General features: G+C 41.0%; 1 protein-coding gene across 1 annotated transcript; it reads right to left on the bottom strand.

Annotated features, from left to right (window-relative positions):
- Positions 1 to 1803: 1803 nt before the first annotated feature.
- LOC139949884 (uncharacterized) lies at positions 1804 to 17759 on the bottom strand. Its single transcript, XM_071948448.1, has 9 exons — positions 15283 to 17759; positions 14165 to 14321; positions 12388 to 12485; positions 10966 to 11091; positions 10065 to 10310; positions 9502 to 9863; positions 8394 to 8578; positions 7897 to 7984; positions 1804 to 6627 (listed from the first exon to the last, which is right to left on the bottom strand). The coding sequence occupies exons 1-9, from the start codon at positions 17716 to 17718 to the stop codon at positions 6531 to 6533; spliced, it is 3795 nt and encodes a 1264-aa protein (XP_071804549.1). The 5' UTR covers positions 17719 to 17759; the 3' UTR covers positions 1804 to 6530.
- Positions 17760 to 17916: the final 157 nt, after the last annotated feature.

The raw sequence follows: 17916 nt of genomic DNA, 5'->3' as shown, positions 1-17916 counted from the left end.
AAGTTGGGTGTGCATACAGAGCCGTTCTGTAGATATCTCGTGATTTTTGACTCACCACTGACCCCTGTCAGGGTTGTTTACCCTATATATATCCTCCTCTGTTGAAGAAGTAATCAAGGCCTTCATAATCCGGGATCGGGGCGATGCGATGGTGGGTGGGGGAGGGGGAGGGGCCTTGAAAGAATCGAGAACAACCCTCAACGCCTCCACATCATGAAGTATCGTTCAGTCCGTCGCAACCGCACACGAAGCTGCGCCCGGTTTATGTTAACTCGAAAAATTTGACAACATTATTCACTCACCATTGGTTGGTTTGCCTGGCATGTTTGGTGCATTGAAAACCAATGAGCTGTTTATATACTAGCAGAAAATATTACTTAGCAATAATGAGCAGCAGTTACAAACTGTACATGGGCACAGAGCATGGAAATAAACTCACCCATTCAGTAAAACCCAATGTTTTACATTACTCTTAATAAGTTGCTGACAAGGACTATACTCTAAGGGCAAGGTACATCATAAAACCACGTTTGTTTGGGCTCAACTAGGCCTGCACTTGTTTTTACAACTTTGACACAAGATAACTAATAATAATAATAATAATACAAGGTTTTCATATAGCGCTTTCCACGGGGTGTCTCTAAGCGCTTCCGACATTATTACCCCTGGTCACTGGGCCTTAAATCATTCCTTAAACCATCTCAGCTCCCTGGGGAGTATACAGCCTGTGCGCAATATGTGTGCTACTCGACTAAACCAATCACAAGAACCATCTCTGCCCTCACAGGTACCCATTTACCCCTGGGTGGAGAGAAGCAATTAGGCCTATACCTCCATATAATAGTCTGATAAAAATGTAAAGTTTATTTGGTCCACAACGATCAGGGTTGTCCGTTCACTTGTGATTGGGTCTGATGAGAGTAAAACAAAAGTTTATACATAAAAAATAAACCTTTAGCAAAGTTTGCCGTGATCTTAAGCAAAGTTTGCCGTAGGTGGTGGAGGGCTTGACTAGCCCTGTATGGTGTGCTTGGCTAGCCCTGTGTGTAGTGATTGGCTAGCCTTGCATGGAGTGATTGGCTAGCCCTGTATGGAGTGCTTGGCTAGCCCTGTATGTAGTGATTGGCTAGCCTTGCATGGAGTGATTGGCTAGCCCTGTATGGAGTGCTTGGCTAGCCTTGCATGGAGTGATTGGCTAGCCTTGCATGTAGTGATTGGCTAGCCCTGTATGGAGTGATTGGCTAGCCCTGTATGGAGTGATTGGCTAGCCCTGCATGGAGTGATTGGCTAGCCCTGTATGTAGTGATTGGCTAGCCTTGCATGGAGGGATTGGCTAGCCCTGTATGGAGTGATTGGCTAGCCCTGTATGGAGTGATTGACTAGCCCTGTATGGAGTGATTAGCTAGCCCTGTATGGAGGGATTGGCTAGCCCTGTATGGAGTGATTAGCTAGCCCTGTATGGAGGGATTGGCTAGCCCTGTATGGAGTGATTGGCTAGCCCTGTATGGAGTAATTGGCTAGCCCTGTATGGAGTGCTTGGCTAGCCCTGCATGGAGTGATTGGCTAGCCCTGTATGGAGTGATTGACTAGCCCTGTATGGAGTGATTAGCTAGCCCTGTATGGAGGGATTGGCTAGCCCTGTATGGAGTGATTGGCTAGCCCTGTATGGAGTAATTGGCTAGCCCTGTATGGAGTGATTGGCTAGCCCTGTATGGAGTGATTGGCTAGCCCTGTATGGAGTGATTGGCTAGCCCTGCAGGGAGTGCTTGATTATAGTCTGATAAAAATGTAAAGTTTGTTTGGCCCACAACGATCAGGGTTGTCCGTTCACTTGATCTGATTGCCCTGTATAGAGTTCCTTGACTTGGAAAGCACTCTGATGTTAAACAACAAATCAATGACACCCACTTACACAATATTTGATTCTTTGCTTTTATTTAGTTTCATTTCATACTGTGCAGCACTATTATAGCTTTTTTCATTCTGAAAATCTTATTTCAATAATATATTTTCCATATAATTATAATTTTTATATTTTCAATATAGTTTTTTATAGACTTACTATATATTCACAAAGTTTGAAAGAAAAATAATTGGAATCACATAGGCATGCATAAACATTGCAAAAAAGCAGTGATTTCATCACAAAACAGTGTAACTGCTAGCAAATTAAAGCCATTGGACACTTTCTGAACAGAACAAAAATGAAAAGTTCACAGATTTACAAATAACTTACAGGGTTTACAGAAGGTAATGGTGAAAAACTTCCCTTAAATATTATTCCATGAAATGCTTTACTTTTTGAGAAAACATTAAAACAATTACCAATTCTCGATATCGAGAACAACAGATTTGTTTTAAACACGTGTCATGACACGGCGAAGTGTGCAGAAACAAGGTTGGGTTTTTCCGTTGTTTACTTGTTTCAACAGCGTCTCAGTTAGGCCGTGTCCGAAACGGCGACTTCGGCTACAGTTACGGCTAGATCGCGCGCGTCTGCCTATTCCTCAACACTGGGAGACGCGCTGATCTAGACGTAGCTGTAGCCGAAGTCGTCGTTTCGGACACGGCCTTAGTTTCCTTATGTCCAATAATCCAAGTAAGGACACCAGGGCCCAATCAAAGAGCAACTTAAGCAGGGAATATTGCTTTGAAATGTTTTGCTAAGCAGATATGAGCAGGATACCAGTCACAAATTGTACTGTGACATGGTAGTTTGGCAGGTAACCATATTCTGGTAGACATAATTTTCGTATGCTTAGCAAATTGAACTGCTTTAAGACAGTGGACACTATTGGTAATTGTCAAAGACCAGTCTTCTCACTTGTTGTATCTCAACAAATGCATAAAATAACAAACCTGTGAAAATTTGAGCTCAATCGGTTGTAGAATTTGCGAGATAATAATGAAAGAAAAAAACACCCTTGTCACACGAAGTTGTGTGCTTTCTGATGCTTGATTTCGAGACCTCAAGTTCTAAACTTGAGGTCTCGAAATCAAATTCGTGGAAAATTACTTCTTTCTCGAAAACTACTTCACTTCAGAGGGAGCTATTTCTCACAATGTTTTATACTATCAACCTCTCCCCATTACTGGTTATAAAGAAAGGTTTTGTGATGGTTATTATTTTAAGTAAATACCAATAGTGTCCACCGCCTTTAAGCAGCTTTATGAAATTGAGACCAGTAAGATTTACCCATTGGAATGTAAACCAAATATTAATCAAATGAGAATGTGACATAAAATGTGACACTTGATGTAAAAACACAAGTTGTTATGGTGGGAATAAATTCTTCTTTAAAATATGTAACAATCTGATGGCAAGTGATTAAAGCAAAATTGCACTGATTATTTTAAGTAGTTATTTTACCAGTTATTATTGGGGTGTTAACCCAGTACAACAAATTCCTCACACTAGAATTATCTGGTCGAATATCATGATAAGATTTGCATATAACGATGAATTCAAGAAAGGGGCAGGGCTAGCAGCCACGAGAAATGTCAATAAGACAGAGCACAAGATTTGTAGAGAAGAGATCAGAACAAATGTTCATGCAATCACTCACTCAAGTGTGTTCAAAAGAAGCAACCTAAGAGTAGATGGTAAACCCTATACAAATGGGATGGCACACACCTTCCAGAATTTGGTTATAATACATGTACAGACAAACGTTCTCATCAGCGTTGAAATTTTTCGATGCAAGACGAGGTAGCTTCTCAAACCCACTGGGGTCTTTTGAGCCCACTGAACCAGAGTTAACAGATGTTAGTGTCCCCCAAATGGGATGAAACACACGCCTCGGAATTTGATTATTACGTGTACAGACAAATATTATCACAAGCGTTAACATTTTTCAATGCAAATCAAGGCAGCTTCTCATATACCAACCAGGGTCAGCAGAGGTGTGAGCATCACAAAATAAAATGCTTCTTTTGACTAAAAAGAGTAAAATTTAAGGATTTTAATCCAAAAGAGTGACCTACAAGAGGTGTTTGACACCAGCATCAAGGCAGAAGACTTAATTTCTGAACGAAAACAAAAAATTAAGATAGCGGACACCAGCAAAGCTGACTTGGTAATGGTTTAGCAGCACCTAGAAAGCGATGGCAAGAAGCGCCAATCGGCAGAGGTCCAAAAGAAAAGCGGCCCTCAAAGATCTAGAAGAAAGGATGCCTCAGAAGAGGTCTTTGAATCTCTGCCCAAGATGGTTTACATACAAGCCCAACTCCGCTGCTTCTGCTGAAACACAATTTTGTTGTGGTAAAATCCACTTACTGCGCTTTTCTTTGTCAAAGTTCAGAGTAACCCAATTCCCGGCCTTATTCCCATGTTTTTCATATGCTTATTTTTGTGCTTCTTTTGGTAGTTCGTAAGGGTAAAACCGTTTTACAGGTGTATGAGCATTGGGAAGGAGCATGACATACCTTATAACATTACTTCAATAAAATTTAAGCTATTTTGCTGGTGCTTGAGTCATTCAGTTTCTTTAGGAATCGCTTTCTAATAATATTACATATAATCTTGTAATAAAAATAATACAAGTAAAGTGCCTTTACAAGGGATTGCAAATAATAATAACAATAATAGTAATAATATTAATAATAAAGTGGTTTTGGGTATCCTTCCACCCAAAATGTGCCAGATTTCCTTCTTGAAAGCTTTTCAGCCTAAATTACCACACCACAATATGAACCAATTTTAAGTGTGCCAGGTTTAAACCATTAAATCTGAACTTGATGTGTTTTGCCATTTGCATGCCTAAAGCCCGGTTCATTCTTCCTGCGAATGCGAATACGAAGCGATATTCGCAAGTGAGTTGAGCACGGTTCAACTCAGTGCAAATTTCGTTGCCAATTTGTGACATCAACATTCGTATCGCATTCGCGTTCGCAGGAAGTATGAGCCGGGCTTAACTACAAGTAGGGCCGCCTCGGTTTGATTTTGTTGATAAAACAAAACAAGGACACGATTAAAACTTACACAGAAAGATGCAAAAAAGTCCTCAATTAATAATACTGAATTGATAAAAATTTGCGTTTACATGTAAGTTATAAAACAAACAATATCTTTGGTTTGATTTTTGTGAACATAACTAACGGGATGCACTGAAGCAAGTCCAAAACAATGGGAGAACAAAGATTTTTGTTTAAAAAAATAATAATAAAAAACAATTAAAATATGGATCTATGAATTTATTAATTTACTGTGTTGAAAAACATATGTGTACATGTATTGACATACTACCTACATCTTTGGTTCGATTTTTAAAAACCTTACAGGGATTTTTGGAAAAGAGCATTTTTGATTCACTATACTAGCCCAGAACCCTCAAAAAGTGACAAACAAATCCAAAAACCCCCATATCTGGAAGTGTCGTGGCCGAGCGGTTAAGAGCACCGTATGTGTTTTTGATTCTGTTGCTTTATGTATTTTTGCTCCGTTCATGATTCATTATTCTTTGTTTTTTTTGTTTTTTGCGTTATCCCTAGCACTTTTTTATCCTTTTGAAAAGGCGCTCTGTAAATATGGTTGTTATTTAATATTTTATTCAAACTCTGGTGTTTCTGATCAGCAGAGTGTGGGTTCGAATTCCAAGCCGTGACACTTGTGTCCGTAAGCAAGACACTTAAACATTGCTTCGTCCTTCGGATGGGACGTAAAGCTGTTGGTCCCATGTGTTGTGTAACGCATGTAAAAGAACCCAGTGCACTTATCGAAAAGAGAAGGAGTTCGCCCCGGTTTTCCAGGCTGTGGCTGCTGTATGCGCCGTAGCACCTCGTAAACCCTCTCACATAATTTGGTCTCAGAATTCATAATTTTCAATAGCCTGTCTTTTGGTATAAATGTATACTAATCGCCTTGAGTACCTTGTTAGTAGATACATGCGCTATATAAGACTTTGATACTCTTATTATCTACTGACTGTTGCTAGTTAGTGCTTTCACTAAGTGAGGTATGCATTTGTTTGTGTGCACTTCTTTTGGTATTTTTCATATTCACGTTGTGTTGTATGTGTTTAGGAATAAATTACTCATCAAAACAGTTGAAATATTGAAAACACATTCATGACATTGAGAGTTCTGTGATGAGGAAGAAGTCAGCTTTACTTTGGTATTTAAATGATTCTTATAAAATATTAAGTCTCTGAAAAAGAAGATTGAAAAATAATTCTACTGCAAATCTCGTCCAAACATAGAATTTTTGCTTTGGTGCCCAAAGCATACCGAGTAATGCAGATGTATTCACGACACACCATGATGTGGCAAGCTTGTAGCTATCTTTCAAAACAACCAGTGAATGATACTGAATGGTCAGACAAAAGATGTAAATTGTACGTCACGCGTTAGGACTAACACGCTGGTTGGCAAAATACTCGCCTATTTGTATGGGGATGATGGTAGCGTGCCGCAGACACATTTGCTCAGTGCATATCTCTATGGCGTTTGCCAACCAATAGTGTCTGTACGCATGTACATTTCTTGGGAGGGTCGATTACAAAACAAAATTGCACCCTCTGTCCTCACCGCATTTACACTCTGGAGAGTAGGTCTTTCTGAAAGTCTTCGTCTTGAATCTCAGCAATCAGCGAATCCATCAGTAGATCCAACGCAGTGAACACAAGATGCCTTTATAAATACAACCAAAAGGAAAGCATCGTTTTAAAAGCATGCAAACAAATTTAGAGCAGTTTTGCAAGAACACGGATACAGATACAGATTCAGCTTAATCCAGATATGATAGCCATATCCCTTCAGGTTGGATTCACATCAGATATTTTTGTGCACTATCATAGAGTTACATGTATTGTATCAGGCCTCGGCCGAATTATAGATACAAATCCCAAACAAGTATTGTGTACACTTGCTAGGAGAACTTGATTGAATAATATTGTTGTTTAACTATTGTTTAAAGGCAGTGGACACTATTGGTAATTGTCAAAGACTGGCCTTCACAGTTGGTGTATCTCAACATATGCATAAAATAATAATCCTGTGAAAATTTGAGCTCAATCGGTCATCGAACTTGCGAGATAATAGTGAAAGAAAAAAACACCCTTGTCACATGAAGTTGTATGCGTTTAGATGGTTGATTTCGAGACCTCAAGTTGTAAATCTGAGGTCTCGAAATCAAATTCGTGGAAAATTACTTCTTTCTCGAAAACTATGGCACTTCAGAGGGAGCCGTTTCTCACAATGTTTTATACCATCAACCTCTCCCCATTACTCGTCACCAAGAAAGGTTTCATGCTAATAAATATTTTGAGTAATTACCAATAGTGTCCACTGCCTTTAACCAAAGTGAAATAAAGACCCTGTTTGGATAGCAATCTCTTTTTTTGCACTCTCCTCAAATCCACTTCCTTGGCACAGTCAATACTTGAAGGTACCAATGATCAGATTTGGGTACTCGCAGTTTTTACGGCAAAGTATTGTCACGACAACACAATAAAAAGGCTAATGGTAAATTTGCAGCCTTGAACTCATAGATCCAAGTCTTATAAAGCACACGTATCTACCAACAAGGTTCTCAAGGCGCTTAGTATATAATTATATTAATACAGAAAGAGAGGTTATTGAAAGTTATGAATTCTGAGAACCAATTATGTAGCACCTTATAGGGTTTACAAGGTGCTACAGCGCATTCAGCAGCCACAGCCAGGAACACCGCGCGAACCCCTTTACTTTTAAGTGCACTGGGTTCATTTACATGCGATACATAACACATCGGACCAACGGCTTTACATCCCATCTGAAGGCAAAGCAATGGTAAAGTGTCTTGCTTAAGGACACAAGTGCGACGCCTGGGGATTCGAACCCACACTCTGCTGATCAGAAACACCAGAGTTTGAATTCGGTTCTCTTACCCGCTCGGCCACGACACTTCCATAACTTTACCTGTTAAGCTGTGGATCTCCCAGTGAGTCAAGTAGTAGCTGGAGACCATCCTTCCAGTCTTGTTTGTCAACAAACGTGTAGAATGAATCTGTAAAAACAAAATAAATGTTCCTTGAAAATTCCTGGAACTTGAAGACCAGGGCCCAATTCGTGAAGCCTGTTTAGCACAAAATAACTTGCTAAGCACAGACTTGCTAAGCTTAGAAACGGGTAATAGAAATTAGAAACGGGTTACCAGCCAAAATTACATAAAGTTTACATTGTTGTGACTGGTGTCTTGAAGCCTGAAGCCTTTTATTATGCATCTGAAAGCACACAAAGTTATGCAACGAGGGTGTTTTTTCTTTCACTATTCTCTTGCAAATTCGATGACCAATTGAGCAAAATTTTCACTGGTTTGTCATTTTTATGCATATGTTGGGATACACCTAGAGAGAATTCTGGTCTTTGACCGTTATCAAACGTGTCCATTGCTTTTAAATGAAATCAGCATGTACCTGGCATAAGATCAACGAGGCTCTCCAAAGCTTCTTCCTTGGTGGCCGCCTTCTCCGCCTCCGTCCTGACAACGTCGCTGGCTGAAAGTAACTTCCCATCAGGCCATAGGAGTTGACGAAGCTCCGACAGGTAGAAGGCACACCAATGTTCAGAGAATAGGAGCTGAACTTGTCGCTCTATCCACCTGATCAACAAACAAAGAGAAGTAATTTATGCAAAGAAGGTGAAAATAATGACTTCCAAAGATTTACTGGATTAAAGCATCATCATTGCCTCGAAAAATAGGAACAATTACCGATTTAAAAGCAGTGGACACTATTGGTAATTGTCAAAGACTAGCCTTCACAGTTAATGTATCTCAAAATTTGAGCTCAATCGGTCTTTGAACTTGCGAGATAATAATGAAAGAAAAAACACCCTTGTCACATGAAGTTGTGTGCGTTTAGATGGTTGATTTCGAGACCTCAAGTTCTAAAACTGAGGTCTCGAAATCAAATTCGTGGAAAATTACTTCTTTCTCGAAAACTATGGCACTTCAGAGGGAGCCGTTTCTCACAATGTTTTATACCATCAACCTCTCCCCATTACTCGTCACCAAGAAAGGTTTTAGGCTAATAATTATTTTGAGTAATTACCAATAGTGTCCACTGCCTTTAATAGATGATTACATCGATTATTATTAAAGGCACTGATGAACACGTTTGGTAATTTGTCAAAGACCGGTATTCTCACTTGGTGTATTCCAACATATGCATAAATTAACAAGCCTGTAAAAATTTTGACTCAATTGGTCATTGAAGTTCCAAGAAAATGATGAAAGAAAAACACCCTTGTTGTACATAATAGTGTGCTTTCAGATAGGAATTAAAGGCTTCTAGCCAGAAGTCTTTTATTATTTTAGTGAGAAATTACCTCTTCCTCAAAAACTATGTTACTTCAGAGGGATCCGTTTCTCACAATGTTTTATACTATCAACAGCTCTCCGTTGCTCGTACCAAGTAAGGTTTTATGCTAATATACACATTGTATATTTTGAGTAATTACCAAACGTGTACAGTGTCCTTAAGTTAGACATTACTACATGTTAAGAATGTTAATGGAACATACCCATCCAAGGGGCCTCCAGCGAGTCTGGTCAACACATTCTGGAATCCCTCATCAAGAAACCAAGATTCCTTATTGTGGAGTGCCTCTCCAAGTAAAGACATAACGGCATCAAACAGAGGCGTCTCCTCAGAACCAAACACCGAGCCTGGGTTACTCGGCAATGTTTCCAATACAGCTTGGGCGGGAGACAGGGGGCTGTCTGTTTCTGATACAGCTTGGGCGGGAGACTCGGAGCCGTCTCCTTCTGAACGTAGGCCGATACTAGCTACATCGTTGTCAGAGGATGGGTTTCTCGAGAGGGTCGCAATTTTCATTCTGGTGTGATCTTGGATGATGGAATCCATTGCTAGTTGAAGTGTTGTCTGCAAATAAGTTGACAACAAATTTTGGGAAAATTAATATGGTTCCAAAAAACTCCATTCTGACTTCTCTTGCACAATTTTTACCCTTTCTATAGTTTTTATTGCTACATGTAATTACTAAAATTTTGTGTCCATCCATTTTTGGCTGTAGGAAATAAATAAATTAAAAAAATAAATAAATAAATAACAAACTGCCCTCACCTTGGGTCTTCTGCCAAATGTATACATTCTCTCTATACCGTCCTGCTCTTCACCAGGAGTTGGAGAGCCCGGCCTTGGAGAGCCCGGCCTCGGTGACCCAGAGGACGAGAGACTCCTAGACGACTTCGTCTTCCTAATGGGTGAAGTGGGCGGACTTATGGGGGGAATGGAACCTTGATCACTCAACGCTCTGGGCAGGGCCGACTTGAAAGTGTCCACTAAGCCCGACATCCCATGCTTCAGCAGCTGTAAATGCAATATTTTTTGTATTAGGGATTGAAAAAAGAAAAATTTACTAGAGCTGGATTTGAACCGATGACCTCCGTATTAACAAGCTACAATGCCTGCCAAAATGCTTGGGCCACCCATTCCTAACGTTATATAAAACCACTCCCTGTCCACTTCCCATTGACAATAAACATTGTCTCCCCCACCCCCGTTCCCCCACTCAATGTTGACTGTAACGCACAAGAGGACCGCCAATTGGAACCAACATTGAAAGGGGGCAGGGGGGGCCCAACGAGATATGGGCGAAATTGTAGCCCTCTACCAACTGAGCTATTCTAGCCCTTTGTAGGCAGTTGCCCTATTTTTTCTATATCTTTCATATTCCAAATCTCCCCTTTTCTAGGGGTCGTCAGCCTTTTTGTTGATGACGACAGATGGTTACATAGGCTACCACCATTGTATCATCGGTGTGGGAGTCAAGTTTAAGATTCCAGCATGCCATGGCCAATAATTCTGAATCTGGCTGATTCAACCCAATTTAAGGTGCACAAAAGCCAAAATTCTGAAAATTAATCCTGCAGATGAGAATGCCAACATTAAGGGATGCCCAGAGGCAAGTAACTAACCGAACAAAACTACTTTATTCTCAATTTAAACCTTCTCCAGCACTTACCTTGTCTATCCTTGGGACGTACTCTCTCGGTTGATGTCTGACGTACTCTATGTGCGAGTTGCCTTCTAAGGCTAAGAATTCCCGCAATTCGGTACTGGAATGTAGCAGAGGCTTTGCAAGCAATTGCTGAAAGTATTAACAATCAAAGATGCATTGAATTGTGTTCCAATGGAAATAAACCTCATATTGTCCAGAGCTGCTCTAGCACAACAAGTAGCTTTTTCCAGAAGACGATCAGAGCTGAGTTGAAACCAATGGTTCTTTTCAGAACTACCCCAACTCAATTAGAGCTAGTCATAACATTGTGTTCCCGCAAAACCTTTCCATATCTAATTTCCGCCATTCAAAGTTTCAAATCCTACTTAACAAGTAGCTAAGCACATCGAAAGTATGTTTAGACCAAAATAAGGTTACCAGCTAAACAATATCAGCCAGAATAATCCCTAATAGGAATACACATCTTAGATGCGTTCAGTACTGCAAAAAGTAAAGACCAACCCAAGAACTTACTCCCCGGTAGTACAGTTAATAACGATCCTATAAGCTAAAGTAGTAGTCCAAGCCTATTTCTATACCATCCGCCCAGGTAATAGTTAATAAGCAGGACAGATCTTTTCAGAACTGAGAAGTCTCCCGAACACCTGAACAATCTACTCCGCGGTAGTAGAATTAAGCAAGACAGTTCTCTAAGAACAAACTCTACCTGGCAAGTAGATACACACATGGTGTTACCGCAAACTAAATGTAAACTGCTGAATCGCTTCTTACATTCAAATTTGGGGAATTCAAAAGTGTAGTAACCGTAGCACTTAGAAGGGAAATGCTTCTCAAACTGCATTATACTAACCGAAGCTGCTGTACTTCTTACCATGCAAGTTATTTTTTTTAATGAATTTTCAGAGTCATTACCAACTGTATACAGACCCTTTTTAAATGCTTGACAATAATAATAATAATTACTTGTTAATTTGTATAGCGCAAATTCCGATATAATTGGTAATTACTCAAAACAAATATTAACTTAAAAACTGACTTGGTAACGAGCATTGGAGAGCTGTTGATAGTATAAAACATTGTGGGAAACGACTCCCTCTGAAGTATTGTAGTTGTTGAGAAAGAGGTAATTTCTCACTAAAATAATAAAAGACTTCTAGCTAGAAGTCTTTTTTCTGAAAGCACAAAAATTCGTCCAACAAGGGTGTTTTTTCTCTCATCATTTTCTCGCATCTTCGATGACCAATTGAGCCCAAATTTTCACCAGCTTGTTATTTTATGCTTATGATGGGATACACTTAGTGCGAACACTGGTCTTTGACAATTACAAAACGTGTACAGTGCCTATAAATGAATAAAGGAAAAACAAAAAAATTCAAACTTCTATCCGCATGGAACTGGAACAACTTGGGTTTTGAGTTCTCTTACCTGGAGATAATTTTGAAGACTAAAACGTCGTTGCTGAATGGCTGGTTTGGCTGTTGGTGCCAGGGGAAAAGAAATACGCCTGGGGACATCTCGTAACCCTGTTTCAAAGAGAAATCAAAATGGTTTGAAATGTAGCCTTGCTCAAGGCAGTCGCATTATTCGCTCCGAAAAGACGCAGCTGTAAACCCACCCGCCGTATACCCTGTGCATGGTGTGTGCGATCACACCGAATGACCAACCCGTATACACATTGTCACATCGCACGAATACTGTTCACACAAGTCATTGCACTCGTACACCACTAACCGCATGCGGAGGCCGTCAGGCCAACAGCCTTGTCGGATCTGTATCTTCCCGTTTTAATGTGTTGTATTGAAAAAATTCCAATAGTGGACGAAATTGGTGTGTGAGGTAAACGTGTCTCGTCTTTCGCGGGCATTATGGTAATGAGCTGACCGTGGGAACTCTTCGCTTATTATAGTAATGAGGTCAGTGGCTTCAACACAGATCCTACAAGGCTGTCGGCCTGACGGCCTCCGCATGCGGATAGTGTACTGGGGCATCGTGTCGTGCGATGTTACGCACAGTGAATACGGGTGGGTTTTTATACAGCGGCGGTCTTTTTTCGGAGTGAATAATTCGACTGCCTTGAGCAGATAAAAAGGCCATAGCACCCACAGCAGGTTGTGGTGCTCTGATTGAACTTATGCTGTTGCACCCTTTTGCTGTGGCAACTGTTTGGTGAACCAATAGACCGATCCATTAAGCTCCGCACCATTGCGTATTGAGCAATCACAACGCAATGAAGGTCCGACAAATAAGGTCCGACGTGCGTGCGCATATCTTGGCGCGCGCGGCAGAGTTGTGCAGACAGGCATTGGAGAGCCCCACGTGTTCTTGCCCACACGTGCGTTGTGGGCGGAGCCTACTGGATCGGTCTATTGTGTTCAGGGCTATGCACAACAACATAATTTACTTACATCAGACATCAGTGATACAATCCTTCAATCCTTACAGCATGAATTTTACTGTTGTGCTTGCGGCAAATAATATGCCCCAATGCATCTTGGGAATTAAAACAAGTTGCGACTTAGTGTTGAAGTCGCGACCTTTTGAGGCTTGACTAGTCGAGCAGTAGATTTCATTTGCTGCCCAGGCCTACTAAACAGGAGTGCACTGTTTTATTTTTGGTGTACACAGACAATTTACCCAAACCTATGACCAGTTGAGCTCAAATTTTCACAGGTTTGTTATTTTAAAGGAACACGTTGCCTTGGATCGGACGAGTTGGTCAAAACAAAAGCGTTTGTAACCGTTTTTTATAAAATGCATATGGTTGGAAAGATGTTTTAAAAGTAGAATACAATGATCCACACAAGTTTGCCTCGAAATTGCGTGGTTTTCCTTCTACTGTGCGAACTAACATGGTCGGCCATTTATGGGAGTCAAAATTTTGACCCCCATAAATGGCCGACGTGTTAGTCGACGAGGTAAAAGGAAAACCACGCAATTTCGAGGCATGTTTGTGTGGATCATTGTATTCTACTTTTACAACATCTTTCTACCCATATGCATTTTATAAAAAACGGTTACAAACGCTTTTCAAAGACCAACTCGACCGATCCAAGGCAACGTGTTCCTTTAAGCATGTTGAGATACACCAAGTGAGAAGACTGATTTTGACAACAACCAATAGTGTCTAGTGTCTTTAACCACCAGAACTTAAATTTGATGCTCTTTACTACTCAGCCACGACACTCTACAAATAATGACCAACCTTTCAAGCTAGCTTTAAGCTCAGGGTTATGATCCAGCCTTGAGTGGAGATTGACAAACTCCCTGTGTCTTCTCTTAACAAGCTGCCGTTCTGATAAAGAGTCATCACAGGTTTGTGAGCCATCACGTTGCAATGGAGAGACTGGCTGCACATCAAACTGAAAGTGAAGAGTTGCTTTAGTTAAAAAAATGTATTTACAATTTATCAAAAACTTGACAGCTTTTAAAATTAGGGCAAAGCTAGCTTGTGTGCGTTTTGGCGGCTGCAACCAGTTACTGTTTCGGTCATTGGCCTGTGATAACCAATGGCCAATTCAACCGAAACCGTTATTGGTTCCGACCACAAAAAGCACCCATAAAATGACTGTTGGGACTCTGGGAGGATTGTGGGTAAGGATTGTTGCAACCACACCACAAGCCTAAAATTTCATATTTGAGAGGGCAAGGCCATTTTCATTTTGAAAAGGGCACTTCCACTGGAAACTCTGTCAAGTCTGAGGAACTTCTGAAAGGCACCAAGGGTAAGTAGGCCAGCGGCAACAAAGTCCATGGCCACCATGGCCTTTACACAGGCCTGCACCATACCAGCCTGAACATCTGACGTCACACTTCGAGGCTCGAGAATAACACCAGAGAGTGGCCTTCAGCCTTGAGGTCAATCCCTGCCCATCTTCACCCTCCACCTGCATTCATTTCACATACAAACTTTCTAAACTGTACATACATGTAATACACGATGTGGACACTGCGTGCAGACAACCGGAAGTAAGCTTTCTATATCTGTGTTTTGATTGGTCCGAGGTGATGATTGTCAACTGTACCGGCATCACCTCAGACCAATCAATAGTTACACAGCTATGAAAAGATTTATGTCACTGCATGTTTCGGATAACTTTCCGTATGGCACCACCACTTTTCCACTCGTTTTTACAAAAAGGGATATCTCATTGAGGTAAATTAGATACTGTGTTATTTCATATCAAATAAAAAAGTGGTTGCGCCATATGGAAACTTTTCCCATGTTTCTCCAATGAAATCATTGGTTCTGAAAAGCAAGCACCTGTCTTTATCCTTGCGGATGAAGAGAGGCGACCAGAGTCTAGTACCAACCATACCCACCTGTATTGAGTACAGGAAGAATTCACTCTTTCCACCAGTCTCTTTACAGACCTCTGCTTTTGGAATGAGGAGATTGCCAACTCGGTAAGCCACAGCTTCTAAACTCTCTGAAGAATGCACCTCAGACGTTAGACATGCATCGATGGGCTCTTCTGCACCTTGTGAAGTCATCGAAATTATCCTAGGGTTTTCAGCAGATGGGATTTTTGAACTACTACCTGTTGCTTGATCGTCGATTGGGAGCAATGAAGTGGAGCAGCTTGAAACTCTTGCTGGGGAGAGTTCTTTCTTGGTTGCATCACTTTTGTGAACTTGATCTTGAGTCATATCTTGAATATTTGGGGTTGGGCCGTCAGGTTCAGAGAGGGTCTTTATTGAGAGTCGTCTGAGTAACTTTTTAATGGGTGATGAAGGCACATCAATGTCTGGTTTCTCTACTAAGCTTGATTGTGGAATCGGACGCATTATGGACCCATCAGTAGTATTGTCGTTGCTACTGTTGTCCACAACTGATGTCCGTGTGTACGTTTCAACACCATCATCATTGCTATTGAAGATTTCTACAGCTTCATCAATTTGCGCCGCGTCAACAGTAGAACTTACTTGTGGTTTTACACTTTCGTCGAATGGAAACTGGCAATCTATGCCTGTTGTTAGCGGTGAATTCAGATCATCAGGCTTAGAATTGATGAAAGGAAAGACCTCCGCAGAGTCTTCGTTCTCTGGTGCTATTAGAATTGCAGGTTCCAAACCTGTCAATGGGATATTTGTTACAATGAGATCATCAGTTTCTGCACCTTCCGCTGGAGGTCTTGGCGTGACCCATGGATTCAGAGTTACATGGCTTAGTAGATCTCCTGAAATGAATGCGGAATTACAACTGGAATCTGAGGCACTCCGTCGACGAACTTTAGGATTTGTTCCGACAGACTTAGGAGAGCTGATCATCTTTGGAAGGCTATTTGGTAATGTTGATTGGGCGTGATCCAATAATGGAGAGACTGGAACTGTCGACGATGAGTAGTACATGAAGCTTAATCCATTATGTACTTTTGAAAGGATCGCGTCATTAATAGGGTCCGTGGATTTAGATCGACAAATTGGAAAGGATAACGATGGCTGTAGCGGACATCTGGTACGATGAGCACCTTCATTACTTTGAATTGACTGTGATGTATCAGTTTCAAAAGGTAATCGTTTCTTGCTTGTCGTGTCTGGGTTACTACAAGCCGTTGCAGGGGTTTGCTTAAAAAGAAAGTTCTGTTCAGTAGGATCTGCCGCCAATGCGGTAACACCTGTCTCTAAATGATGGGACTGACCATTGTGGTATGACGATCGAATCGGAATGTTCGTTTCTTCACTTTGGTAATTAGGTTTTTCTAGCTTACTACATTTACTACCATCATTACTCTCTGCTGGTGCCTTCGGTCTGCCTTCTGAAACAGAACTTGAGACAATCAGAAGGATGAGTCGGTAAAGAAAATCAGGATCGGAGAGCAGATCCAAAAGAGGCAAGAGAATATTGCACGTCAGAATTTCAACGATAATTACCGTACTCGCTCGACACTGGGTTACACTCTTCGGAACGGCACAGTTGACCAGAATATCCATAGTGCTCCTTAGAAAGTCCGCTTCCATATCTGCTCCTTGTATTGCAGGATGTAACAGCGACATCATTTCATAGGACGCAACTAAACTACTGCTATCATGTTCAAATTCCTTTCCGTTTCTTTTATTTGGTAGCTTCCTCAAACTTGATGTGGCTTTTCGGAATTGGTAAACGTGGATTCGGAACTCAAGTAACAACTTTGTGACGAGAGTCCTCTTCTCTATTGACGCAAGACGATTGCAAAGATTCATGGATGTCTTGAGAAGATGCTCAAGGAAAAGTTCAGAGCCGCGGTTGTGGTCGCTGATGTAAACGTCGTACCAAGACGAGATAAAGTCAAGCATGACATTTTTCAACAGATGTTGCAGTTCTTTATCGACGGTGTCTGTCAGTTTCAGTGAAACAGGCACGGCAGGTACTGGCAATGTATGTAAACACTGTGTATTTCGAAAAATTGTTCCATCCTTTTCACCGTGTCTGGTGGTAAACTCCTTAACCGAATAATGCTTTAAATTTTCATTAACACCTGGCAAAGTGAATTCTTTTCTCTTTTCCTTGCAACGGTCCACAAGATCAGGCATCAACTGCAAAATTCCCCGGGTCTTCCCAACTTGAAATTCGTGGGAAGTCACCCTCGAAGTTGCCCATCCCCCTCCACACAGTGCGGCAATGAAAATGAATGGAACACTAGCGTGCGATAAAACAGCAAGTAATGTCATGAAAGACAACACGCATAAAACTCCCGTCCAAATATTGTCCGCCTGTAGCAAACAACGAAGGTGTTGGGCAACTTTCCTCGTTGCTTGTGACACTTTCTGGAGATTCATGTTTCATGTTGTGGATTAATAAACACTCACTTATCGTACAGAATCGCAGCTCACATGACACTGACTAACAGCTAAGCTAGTTCGTATTAGTTTAACACATGTAGCCCAAAAACCTGATGGTCAGTATAACAGGTTGTGCGCAAGAAATAGTTCAAATTGGACCTAAAAACGCCCAATTCTTCTTTTCAACCAATGTTT

The sequence above is a fragment of the Asterias amurensis genome, chromosome 17, assembly GCF_032118995.1.
Source record: "Asterias amurensis chromosome 17, ASM3211899v1".
NCBI classification, from domain to species: domain Eukaryota; kingdom Metazoa; phylum Echinodermata; class Asteroidea; order Forcipulatida; family Asteriidae; genus Asterias; species Asterias amurensis.
The sequence above is the reverse complement of the archived record's forward strand: the minus strand, read 5'-3'. Positions and strand labels throughout refer to the sequence as shown.

What these genes read in the sequence shown, in the direction of transcription:
- LOC139949884 (XM_071948448.1), bottom strand. Translation starts at nt 17,718, where the DNA reads ATGAATCTCCAGAAAGTGTCACAAGCAACGAGGAAAGTTGCCCAACAC. An exon ending in ACGTCCCAAGGATAGACAAG is followed by an intron (nt 10,311 to 10,965) that starts GTAAGTGCTGGA and finishes TTGCATTTACAG; the next exon opens with CTGCTGAAGCATGGGATGTC. An exon ending in CATTTGGCAGAAGACCCAAG is followed by an intron (nt 9,864 to 10,064) that starts GTGAGGGCAGTT and finishes ACTTATTTGCAG; the next exon opens with ACAACACTTCAACTAGCAAT.